At 37.0% G+C, this 12,781-nt stretch overlaps 1 protein-coding gene across 1 annotated transcript in view; it reads right to left on the bottom strand.

Moving 5' to 3' along the window:
* Positions 1 to 12,781, bottom strand: part of HEATR1 (HEAT repeat containing 1) — a 38,256-nt gene that overhangs the window by 23,031 nt on the left and 2,444 nt on the right. The window contains exons 3-17 of the mRNA XM_066994000.1: positions 12,167 to 12,383; positions 11,079 to 11,220; positions 10,457 to 10,558; positions 9,721 to 9,861; positions 8,921 to 9,132; positions 7,578 to 7,711; positions 6,625 to 6,733; positions 6,143 to 6,253; positions 5,586 to 5,703; positions 4,251 to 4,358; positions 3,753 to 3,848; positions 2,577 to 2,665; positions 2,051 to 2,262; positions 1,662 to 1,783; positions 973 to 1,170 (exon numbers count right to left, since the gene is read on the bottom strand). Of these exons, the coding sequence (XP_066850101.1) occupies positions 973 to 1,170; positions 1,662 to 1,783; positions 2,051 to 2,262; positions 2,577 to 2,665; positions 3,753 to 3,848; positions 4,251 to 4,358; positions 5,586 to 5,703; positions 6,143 to 6,253; positions 6,625 to 6,733; positions 7,578 to 7,711; positions 8,921 to 9,132; positions 9,721 to 9,861; positions 10,457 to 10,558; positions 11,079 to 11,220; positions 12,167 to 12,383 (2,111 nt within the window). The remainder of the gene's footprint in view (positions 1 to 972; positions 1,171 to 1,661; positions 1,784 to 2,050; positions 2,263 to 2,576; positions 2,666 to 3,752; positions 3,849 to 4,250; positions 4,359 to 5,585; positions 5,704 to 6,142; positions 6,254 to 6,624; positions 6,734 to 7,577; positions 7,712 to 8,920; positions 9,133 to 9,720; positions 9,862 to 10,456; positions 10,559 to 11,078; positions 11,221 to 12,166; positions 12,384 to 12,781) is intronic.

Below are 12,781 nucleotides of genomic sequence, written 5' to 3'. Positions count from 1 at the left end.
TACAATAAAACTCCACCTAAAATATCGCTTCAAAGAGATGAGCAGTTAGAGCATTCTGTGGACATTCAGTTTCATCCTTTCATCTAGCTCTGTTTGGGAAACATAATCCATATCTTTCAGATACTTTTATATATAAAAACCCTTTGATGGAATCATCTGAAGTAAGAAAAGCTAATTACCATGTATTGCTACAGATGCATGTGAAGAGGTGCACACAAATAAATACGGCCCTGCTCACCTAGGTTTCTTACACAAGAAAAGAAATGAACTCTTAACATTTTTAAATAAACAAACAACAATAAGGACAACAAACCCATATGGGAAATATGCATGAAGAAAAAAAAAAAAAGCCGAAAGACGCAGCAATACTCTTCTGAATATCATTCCTGCCTGATGGCTCCTCCTTATACCTGTGTCATCTCCCAACAAATGTCAATACAACTGCTTATGGAACTGTGCAATATACCAAAACCCAACAACCCAGGAGCAACACTTTCAATATTGTTCCAAAGACTTGCATGAAGCTGAAATTAATATATGCTCTTTTTTATACTCAGTTGTATGTCCTTCTTTCCCATATTGAACAAGTCATCAAACCTTTTACTCAACAACTGAAAAAAATGGTATTCCTAAGCTCAACAATAACACCTGATACCACAAGGTAGCTGGCAAAAATGCCCCAAACTTGGTGCCAAGCTCAAAGCACTGACACACTGAATCACTTGGTGGGGTGTTAGGCTAACGCACTGGAGTTCTTATTTTTTTTAACATGGACTCACCAAAGCGGTAAAATATAAGAGAAATTCTTAATGGCAACTTCAATTACTCTTGCCAACTGCGCGGCTTCTCTTTGAAAAGAAACAACGGCAATATTTTCAGTCCTCCTCAAGGCTACTAAGCTGCCTCTTCCTCTGATGGAAGACATTTCTCCATTACAAAGAAAACACCTTCTCCTAACTGTTTATATCTCACCTCTGCAGGATGACAAGCTTTGAGATTTCGTATTTTTTCATCCAAGAAGCGGAAGACTCTGATAGCCACTGAAAAATAACTTTCCTTCATCTGTGAATCACAGCAGCACTGAACAAGCACGGAACCAATTATATGAGCAGTTACTTTCTGTTTCACGTTGTCAGATTCTGTTTCAGCAACACGTATCAGATCATCAACCTTGGAAATGGAAGGGCAGGAATAACAACAAAAAGTCTGTGAGATAGTGGGACTTCGCTATGACTTTACAGAGTGTTTCATCTGCATGTCTAATTAAATCCTTATTACCTTCTATCATTGGTAACAAATTACTGTCTGCTGTAATGGTACCCTTTGGAACCTGGGAACACACACACATCTGTGTCTATGAACTATCCACAGGTATATTTATTTCTTTATTTTTTTTACCCAGGAAACTTAAAATTCCTGCAATTTGGTTACAGCAATAAGTTCTCCAAATAGGTAATGGCTTCACTTCTTCTTTTCCTATGTTAAAACAGAAATGTCTTTTATCTCTCTTGTACTGTTTTTTTCTTAAATGCAACATGCATACATTTCCATAGCAGCTTGATAATGACATAATAATGCTATGAACAGCACATATAAAGTTTGACATCTTTTCTACTAGTTACCACCTGTAAATTAAGGTTAGAGAAACATGGCGCACATACCATTTGCAATAATAAGGAAGGGTCCCTTGAAGTCATATTTTTAGAAAACAACAGAATCATTTCCTTGTTGACCGCTCCAATCAGTTCTGCAGGCTTGCTAGATTTAATTGCTGCTTGAAGAGCTATTCCAATGGAAAAAAATGAATAAATCAGAGAACAGAGGTATACAAATCTCACTGGCAGCTCAGTAATATTTATAAACAGTCAGGAAAATACTATACAACTTCATTCTTTCAAAGAGCTTTTTAAACAATTCTATTCATGCTCTTAGTATAATAGCTTATTAATGACAGCCAGTCTCTCTCAATTACTGTTAAGGTTCAGTAAGCATGAAGTGCTACATTGTCATAATTTTTCTTTCATCAAATTAGGTACAATTAATACACTACCTTCTGGCCAGCCTTTCAGTAAAGGGTGTAAGGAGCAGAGATCAGATTCTGACAGACAAATGGCCATTTTCCATTCTGAAGATTTTGAATTTGCGTTAGTGATTACCATAAACGGCAACAACTGCGTTACCGCTTCATCCAGTAGTTCCTTTTTCTCTTTCAAAATCTCCTCTTTGACTAAAATTTCTACTGCTCGCTCCAGAACCTTGTACCTAAAAAAGAAAAAAAGTGATCTTCATAAACCATTGCTCTAGCATGTCTGCTACATGTCTTTGGTTTCTTCTCCATTTTCCATGTTTTTTTTTTTTTTTCCCCTCCAGAATTCAAGTAGCAGTGAGAACAAATAGGGAACTCACTGGAAATGGTACACAAATAATGAAAATTTCTCTTATAATTCAGCATATATATACAGCGTAGGAAGAAGTATTCAAAGTGAAAAAATAGTTTTTAAAGTATTGTTTAGAGTTACTTTTTAATTTCATTTATGCAGAGACAAAGTAGCCTGAAAAAAAAGACAGAAACATACCACTTTCCATCCTTTGAGAGATCAGCTCTCTGGAAGATATTCAAAAGACTTGATACCACTACTTCTGGATTGACTTGTTTCCTGAAAATCTGGAAAGTAATTAAGAGAGAGAAATGTAAGTATAATAAGCTAAAAAATAATTTACTCTTCACAATGGAAAATGCATCTATTACATCAAGCTGAATCATGGATCAAACAACACTAATTGAACTCTTAATAATAACTAAAAAGTCATCATTTTGTTGATGATCACATGATAAAAATATCCTGGGGATAAACAGATGTTATAAGACTGCCCAGTATGTTCTCTTGAAATCTAAAGTACAAAGACTTTAACGAATGCAGAAATATTTCGTAAAACTGATAAACACACAAAAAGCAAAACACTTGGTAATTGAGTAAGAATTGCTTTCACTTTATGCAACATCTGTATTACAAAAATAAAAGGCACATCAACAAAAGACACTGAAGTTTAAAGATAATCACTCAAATGCTTCTATTCCTATCTTTTAGTGATTGAGAATGAATGAACACACAAGACCAATTATATTACTGCTAATAATATTCTCCACTACTACTAGCAGAAGCAATGAAGACAGACTGTTACCCTAGTTGGAAACAATCAGTACAATGCATACCAGAGTCCCATCCAATAAACCCGAGCTGGCGTTTAGAACTTGGCTACTATCAACTGATCAAATGACTCCCATATGGAAAAACTCAGCTGAGCACTTCTCACTAGCGTAATGACTTGTCATTGCACCATTTTCCATACAAAAGGCAGATGACACGGCTATCATTTTTACAGAGATATACACAGGATAAGCAGAAGGCACACTTTATAATCAAAGCTTAAAATATGCTTTAGTATCTACACAACAAAATATAAATAAAATCTGGCTAACTACAGACACTTTGGGAAAGATGAGGAAACAGAAAGTTGCAGGAGAGGGGTACCTGTAACAGGTAAACAACAATAGCCTACTAGTTTGTGCTGCTTCATCCTGTTAAAGGACAAAAGCCATACAACAAAGAGAGGAGTACAAGACAAACAATAAAGGACAAAAGCTATATATCAAAGAGATAAGTAGAAAAGCAATTATAAAGAATACATTCCAGACACACACTCAGAACCAGCTAAAACCTCACCTGACTTATTGAAAGAAACACACCTACCTCCAAAGCACTGAAAGCAGACATTACAACATCTCTGTTGTCATCTTTGAGGCGCTCAAAAATTGCTTCTTCTATGAAAGACTCATCAAAGCCTTCCTGAAGAAAATAAGGGAAAAAACAAACGGAACAAAAAAAATAAATAAGGTTGGTAGCACAATTTATAGGCTATAATGAAATATTTGAATCCTAGTACAAGTGGTAACATCATTGAAATTGAACCACAAATAACAGTCTGACTAACTTTCAACAATAAAAGAGAAATAAAAATAACCATTAACTTAGATTTGATTTTAGTCTACAAGCAGCTTAATAAAAAAGAACTACATCCAGACTCCAGGCTGACAGGAGCCTCCTGAAATCACCATGAAAAACTGTCAGAATGACATTTCTGAATAATTTAACGTATCACTTATCTTCAACTGATATTTCCGTCAAACAGCTTTTAGAAGATTTTATATGCTAAGCACATTCTCTAAGTGAGAGATTCAGGACACAAACCTTTGATGTTTCGATAACATCTTTCAAATGCTGAAGAGCCAGGACTCGCACAGCTGGCTGAGGATGATTCAAACTAAGCAGAAGGGAGGTATCAGAGTCTTCCAGAAACTGAAATACAGATTTCAGAGTCACTCACCACATGTTAAAAATACTTTAGGAGTATGTCAGGGTACCGGAAGAGTTTCTTTCATTATTTTTTCAGATGAGAAACCTTGACCAAAAAAGTGTCAACAGCAGGACAAAGATGTTGTATAACAGTTCCAAATTTGGTCTTCCTCATTTTGGCAGACAGTTTTTGGAACGCAACTTGAAAAGTACAGTAAACCACAGATACCTTTCTGTCCTAGAGAAACATTACACTTATCTAAGGATTCTGAGAAAGCTCTAGTGACAATGTCAATGGGACAGACCACAGATAGAAACTGTTAAAAAGGTATCCCTGCCAGTACAATTGCCTGCACTTATCTTTTGAACCTTAAGGGCTAGAAGAGAGTCACATGGCTTCATTCTGCATGCCTTTTTTCTGTTTCTCTCTTAACCCACTTGCTATTCAGTCACAGAATCCATGCCTTCAGGAAATCAGTACAAAAATTCACAAAGTTCTTCATTATATAGGTTACCACCTTTTCCTAAGCGATTTCAGTCTTGGAATCATTGCAAACAGCACTCACAATACTAACCATCTCTTAATGATTAAAAATAACTCAAAAAATCCTTAAACTAACATGGTGCTCTAGTGGTTATTCTGTTTCTCTCAGTTTGACTTACTCTTCAGAAACTGCACAGAAGAACTTTGAACACTATGTTCTTCCACCTTACTGACTGTAAGCATTCATAAAACCAACACAACAAATGGATCGAGCCACCTTCTCTTAACTCTGATAACATTGTTTGTCAGCTTACCCCAAACGTACTTGCATGACACCGACAAAATCTTTAAGTAAGATCAGACCTTGCTGGGCAGCACCATGCTGTTATCAAACAGTACAGTATTTGCACTGGTCATGTTCATAACGAAAAAAAGTTATCACAAGAGCAATCAGGTGCAGGCAGAAACGTGTAAATTTTAATGATGACAAAAACTCACACCCATGACTGATCATAATAAACATGAACTTAAAAGATCTGATAGCTTTTATCAAATTTTTGATCAACTCATCACCTCACTTAAGTGGTTTTTTTTTTTGTTTTGTTTTTTTTTTTTGGGGGGTGGGGGGGGGGGGGGGAGGGGGTAGAGGGAGGGGAAGGAACAGAGAGCAGACCTTTGGCACAACATCAACCTTCTGTTAGTATAACCTGGTAAGAGCTAGGATCAGGAATTAAGCTTCTACCTACCTTGTATTTGCCACAGCTTTGTGACAGAGAAATAAATTGATGAAAAAGATTTTGGTCAGCCTGATCTGTAGCACCTTCCAGATGCTCCTCCAGCACAGCATCTAAGGCTTTAGGATACCTGTCAACAGACAAAACTCCAACATTTTCCACAGAGCATTACAGAAGAGCAAGTATTTTCTAGAGAAATAAAAGGAAATGCAAGGAAGCTGAATGCACTTTTCTGAATCAGCTATTTTAAGAAGCTTTGCAAAGACAATCAATCTTTGTCTTAACTCAGATGATATGCAGCCCACTAGGGTAACTAATGAGCAGAAAAGGTAAGGTCACACAGCAAGAAGCCATACAAAGCCAGTAGGTCTGTGCCCAGGTATGATGGTGATGACAAAATGTAAACTTAGATCAGCAAAATAAAATTTAGACAAAAATTAAGAGAGTCAGTTACTTCTACTGTATTTTTTCAGCAAGATTATTGCGCTTGTGACACCCAATAAACCAAAATCATAGCTGACCTCATCAGCCTACAGGCTGTATATATGTCATAGAAAAATGCAACTTACTTTCTCTCAAGAAGTCTGATAAGAGGAAGCAGCTTTTGATTGATTGCAGCCATTTTAGTGGGATTAGATTCAATCTCTGTACCATAGGAGATAAACCCTTCAAGAAATTTGCTAAAATTACAAATAAAAGAAAAAGCCACCATTTTTAGGTCAAACCAGTTTTCATTAATGTTATAAAACATACTGCTGAACAGGTTATAATTAATATGCATTACTTATTGCAGATTTACTCCTGGCCTTATGTTTTACTCTGTCCCATAAGTATTTCCACAAGTGCTAAAATCGCGACTCTTCTGGATTAGTGAACACTTCAGTTTCAATATCTAAGTTTGGAGTTCACTTGTAAACCCAAATAAACATGACACTAAAGGGGATGCTCATATAATGGTAACAGCATTGTCAGGATTGTCAGCAATTCATTGTTATTAAACCAGAAATGACTGTAGTACCGCAGAAAAAAACACAGATCTATGTTAACTCACGAAGCCAATAGGTGATCTAAATCCTTTTCCAGTGGTATAGTCTGAAGAATAGCTTCAAGATGGCTAATGTAAATATGATCCTCTCTCTCCTCAGGTTCTTCTTGTTCCTCTAAGGAGAACGAGTAATAATAGCAGACGAACAATAGCTTGAACATAACCTCCCCACCCTGACTAAAACGAGTAGCTGGTATAGGCAGTATCATCTGGTGAACCAAGCACACAAGTTGAAGACCACAACGTCCACTGATAACTCCCACGCACTCTCAGTGTGCTGCTAGCAATGCTTCACACCAATGTCATTGAAGTGCTAAAGGCTGTACTGCTATCAATAAACTCAAGTATGCTAGGGGGTGTTCCAGATCTGCTACCACAACCTATGCCAGCAACTTGCTAGAGCACTCCTTGGTGTCAAGCTTGACGTTTTCAACTGAAGAGCTTTCCCAACCATGATTTGGCAGTTCAAACAGTCCACAGCACAAGCAGACTTGCTGGTACAGACATGGACCGCTGCATACCAGTCAGCCTCATTATCCAGGAACATTTCCAGGCACGTTTAATTTACTGGGTAAACACAGATCTCTACCACTTGAACTACATATGCAGTACAAGTAATCTACCTAAAATTGATTTATGTATGGGACTCAAATCATGGATTTTGCAATATTAAAATACTTCTCTAAGAGTAAGAAATTTAGTATATCAAAATTAAGTTACTGCTGCACATTGAAAATCAACATCTAAATCAAAGTGACATAGATATAACAATGCCTAAAATAGCATTCTCTGTAGGACCTGGAAAAACAAAAAGCAACACACACCGAAGCTCAACCACATCTTCATGTGTATTGGCACAGTTTTAGGGGCAGAAACAAAATGAAAACGGCACAGCTAAGACATTTAGCATAGCTCTCTGTCTATAAGACTGAAAGTTTTAAATATATGTGCTAACTTACCTGCATCATATTTCATGATACTGCAAACAAGGTGAGGCAACAAGTAACGCAGAAGTGGAGAGATATCATAGCCTTCTGAAAGGCCTTGCAAAAGTGTTACCAGTTCTGGGTTGTTGCACAGATAATTAAATGGCCTGCACAACAGAACAGGGGAAAAAAAAGAACAAAAAAAAAATAAATATAAGCTTATCTGTGTTACCAATACTTGCAAAACATCCCAAGGATTCAATTTTCAGTACTGGGTAACAGCCTCATTGTAAATGCTCAAAAGACTGAAAGGGTACCACTTTCTTGTTGCCAGTTTTACTGGTGCATTTAATGCCCAACAAGAAAACGGAGTACTGCCAGTCATACTGAGCACAGCTGCTGCAAAGGCACAGTGAATATCTCTACGCTTTTGAGAAGTTGGTTGTATGAGAAAAAATAATTGTATGGATTGCATGAAGAGATATCCTCACATTGCATAGAGTGAAAAGAAGGGAAGAGAAATAACAGCTTAATGACAGGAGATCCTCAGAGAGAAGTAAATCTCTTCCTACTAATAAAAAGTTCCTCTCATCTTGTCTCCCTTTAATATCCACATCTGGATGCTGCATGATACGTGAAGCATGGCTGTTCTTAACTTCCTGCAGCTTTGTTTTTAACCTGTTTTCCTCTTCAAAGACTGCTTCCAAATATCTGGAAGGTAATCGCTGCGTTTATTCCCAGTAGAGTCTATTGGAATACCAATGCTAATTTCTCTAACAGAAAACTGAACTCCTTGTAGCGTGCAGGACTTCCATCACTATGTTCAGCTGCACACAACAGCACTAACTGTTGCAGGGCAGACAAGACTGAAAGAAATGAAATATCACATGGACATCCAGAAGAACACAAGACTTCTGGGACCAAACCAGTAGTGGTACAGAAGCACTTCAGGTGTAAAATGATATGAACTTAAAGTTCTTCCATGGAAGGGGCAAAACTACTTTTTTTCCAAGCTGTTAAAATAACCCAAAATTTGCACTACCATTATTATGCTAATTTCTCTTCCAAGACTCACACTTTCAAGAAAATCTCTTTCTGACAGGCTTCAGTTTCGCACATTGACAGCAACCCTTTACTGAGGGAAGTGGCAGGAGAGGAACCTAATGATGACAAACTCGTACCACTGAGACTCCTCAGCTGTAGCAACCACAAAAAAATTCAAAGCAAGCCAAATAAACCTCCAAACCCTTTGACACGCTGACTATCAACACTTCTGATAGGGAGGTTTCCCTTTAATGAGCAGGATGAAAACATTCAAATTATCCAAGTGCAGCTGGAGCTTTTAAAAGGAGGAAACTCAATTCACGTAGACTTACTTTTTCCCAAGATTGTCTCCTTTCTGAGTTTGTAGAAGTAGGTTCAAACACGCTACCCCTTCCCTGGCTAATGAGGGCACTTTAGATAATGTTTTGCTTATCTGCAACATCAAGGAATGCACCAAGGAGACCTCCACTGTCACTTTTACTGTCATCTGGCAGATTATCATGTATGTTGCAGCTCTGTAATCCTGTATAGAGGATTTTAAGCCCTAGGAAAAGAGAAAGAGATAAAGTTGTAATTTTGACATACGCCAATAATAATAATAGTAGTAGTAATAACAATAATAATAAAGTAAATTAACATACAAATCATTTTCATCCTGACGTCCATGCAACTACACTAGCTTTTTCTCCAGGTGTTAACTTTTAAGGAATTATAAACCTAACTTTGAAGACGAAAAAGCTGTCACACAGGGTTCACATGTAAAGGAAGAGACATACGTTCTTTAACTGCTGCTCTGCTTTTAAACAGAGCAGCAATCCCACACGCTGGAGCAAACAAGTAATATTAAAGCAGGTTGACTACTCTGACTCCAATTTTTCATTGTTAGCACACTAAGTTTCTAAGCCGAAGAGGTTCAGTCAAACTGTATACCCATTTCTCACAGTTCCATTCTTCATGCAGAGTAGGAAATAAAGTTCTTAAAAATGCTCTTCTAAGGCGTGAGAAAGCATTATTAGTCATGGACCTTCACATGCCTAATGCTTCAAACCCTCCTGAACGTTAGCTGCAGAAATCATGTTGGTAGAACACAGGACAGTTCATCACACAGGAAGGAAAACAAAACTTCAGGTACCTTTTGGATGTAAGGGAGCAGCATGGAGACTATGCTGTCTGTTATATTCTCTGCGGCTCCAAGAGCTGATACAATGGTGGAGGCATAAAATGCAAGAAGAACTCTCAATTGAGCAGAGTTGCCAGGTAACTCGGAAAAGACCTGGACAATAGAAGAATAAGTTGTTCAGACATCAGGAAAAGTGGAAACACTCATATGGTTTCCCAAAAAAGACTAAGATCTCAGAACTCCAGCTTGCAAGTTCTACAAACTCCTGCTGATGCAACCAAAAGCATCACCTCCCCCTAGCAGAAAACTTTGCCAGAGGTTACTGCCCCCCCTTTTCAATTTTATGTTCTCACTAATATTTGAAAGCATACATTTAAAACATCCATGACAATCCCCAAAAGAAATATCCACATTCAAAGTTACAAACCAGTAGCATGAATAAGTTTATAAAAGCAATTAAGAAAATGAAGTACTTCTAAGCAGCACAGTATCTTTAAGTAATACAGCAATGCCAAACTGTTTTGTCCTGGCTTACTGGTTCTCTGCCACTTCCTCATCTGAATTTCTAGAAACTGTAATCTATATAAGTAATAACACATGTTCATATTGCTTGCTAGTAAATGAGTCCTTTTACTACATGATATACATATCGAAATATTAATAAATAGCATAACACCGTACATACAAAAAAATGGGAACAAACAAGTGACAACACACAAATGTTGTTTTAGAATAAAAGGAAAACAACCTTCACAGATTTCGCCACCAGCCTGCAGATGAAATCCATGAAATCCAGATCTTTGTAGCAGTGTGTAATGAGAGTACCCCTTGCCAGTGGGACGCCAGGTTTCTTTCCATAGTGAAAAAAGTAATATTAGAACACTCTAGAGTAAAATGAAGCACCCGAAGTAAAAATTAATAATAACCTCTTTAAATTAAGCCTACTGATTGGTTAACACCATTGAAATTGAAAATAAGTAACAGAAACCCATGCATCTCTCTGGAATTTTTTGTATCTACATTAAGACAGATGCTGAACAGCATTATGTATAATGTATATTCAATTAATCACATATTTTAGTAATTGACATACTTCCTAGCTGCAAATACTTACACCTTAGAAGCACACTCTAACTTTGTCAAAAAAAAGAGTAATTATGACTGAAGCTTTTTATCATTGTATTTAAAGAAAGATAGCAGAAACAACAGGTGGGTGTTAGGCTCCATTCTTGCAATTAGATCTTTCAGTACTATCCTACAAGTAACCATACAAACAGGTGGACCATATTCACAAATCCAGTAACAGAGTCAGGACATTATTAATAAAGTTCCTCATGTTGCTCCCAACTGGCATCTGTTAAGTACTTTACCCTTATTGGATCCAGCCAATGCCATTTATGAGTTGGGCTTTTTATATTTAAAAGCTGAATAACTCTCACGAATAGTTTAGTCTCATGATACGGCAGAACACAACCAATCAAACTATCTTGATTGTAGAGGTGGATGTGAAATCTAAGAAGAAACAAATAAATACATACAGTTAAAAATTTACTTGAAGGTCAAAACAAAGACTCAGCCATGTTCTTCTCAGAACACGTGGTTTGCTTCCTTTTAAGCAAGACCAGAGAAGATCACACTGAGGCAGACATATGGTCCGCTTTCCATCCAGAATCCAAAAAATGGCCACTAGCCATATGTAGGAAGTCAAGATAGAAACAATTTCTTGCCCTTCAGTCAATGATTTTAGGTCCCTAGTTGACATAAACTAGAACCTTAGTTTATTCTGTACAGATTGTTAACATTAAATCAAAATCTACAATAATGTAGTATAAATTTTTGTACAATATATTAAAAAGAAATCATGATCAAAAGGTTATATCAACAGCAACCACCTGCTCACTGTTTCATGATATGAAACATCGCACTTTCTGCATCTGGATAGGTCAATTTATATAAAGACAAGAGCACTTCTTAAAAATACTTGGTTCATTTTTTCTTCACACCTTCTTACATTACCTTGTAATGAGGCTACTTAGCTCTTGTTATAAAACAAGGGCATGTTTCACAGTTCACAGTTTATACTGAAAGTTTGCTATTTTACTCAGCATATTATCTCAAAATATATTACATAAATGCCTCTCTAGATCCTCTGTAAGATGGTTAGAGCTGCACAAATTTGGTGAAATCCAGGCAAATAAATAATTGCTTTTATACAGATCATCATGGTATACTGAAATTTTCCACAGAAATTTATCAAAAACCAAAATCTAATTGGCAAAAAATAACACACAGCCCCATAAAAACCAAGCCCAAATGGATACATATTTTTTTAATATATTTTAACCTTTCAACCTGTAGCTCCACAAAGCTGAGGTATAATTGTTCAAAATTATTAGGAAAGAAATTTCTTGCATTTCTAGAAGCCTTATCTATACGTGTACGACATTCAGTGCATTACCTGTGAATAAGCCATTCAAGGCACTTCTGTGCTGGCTTAAGCATAAAGTAGGGGGACAGGTGAATGAGGAACAATGAAATATTCTGATTCAGCTGCTGATTTACTGCTTTACTCTGAACGCTGCGTTCCAGGCCTTTGGACATGGAACTAAACAGGCTGGATTGGAACACTTCAAAGGAAGGATCGATCCCCATCAGCTCTTCTAATCCAGTGCATCCTGCGGAAAAAAACAGAAGAATGCTTTAAATGCAACAGCTGTAATCACCAGTCCTATCCAGCTACATCCTCACTGGCATACCCAACCTCTCAGCTATACTGGTGTGTCATCCTTATTTAACAAGCCCAACCAAATTGTAAACAGGTCTAAGACCAAAACTTTTACTACACTTAAACTATTTCTTAACTGATAAAGGCAAAAAAAAATGTCAGCAATGTGCTCTTGCAGCAATGAAGGCCAACAGCATCCTGGGTTTCATTCGCAAAAGCGCAACCAACAGGTTAGGGGTGATGAACTTCACTTTCCATTTTGCATGTGTGAGACTGCATCTGAAGTACTGGGTACAATTTTGAGCTCCTCACTAAAAGAAAAACATTGATGTACAGATATCAATCCAG

Source organism: Anser cygnoides, chromosome 3 (assembly GCF_040182565.1).
Source record: "Anser cygnoides isolate HZ-2024a breed goose chromosome 3, Taihu_goose_T2T_genome, whole genome shotgun sequence".
NCBI lineage: Eukaryota > Metazoa > Chordata > Aves > Anseriformes > Anatidae > Anser > Anser cygnoides.
Note: the sequence above shows the minus strand (reverse complement) of the source record. Positions and strands in the feature narration are given on the sequence as shown.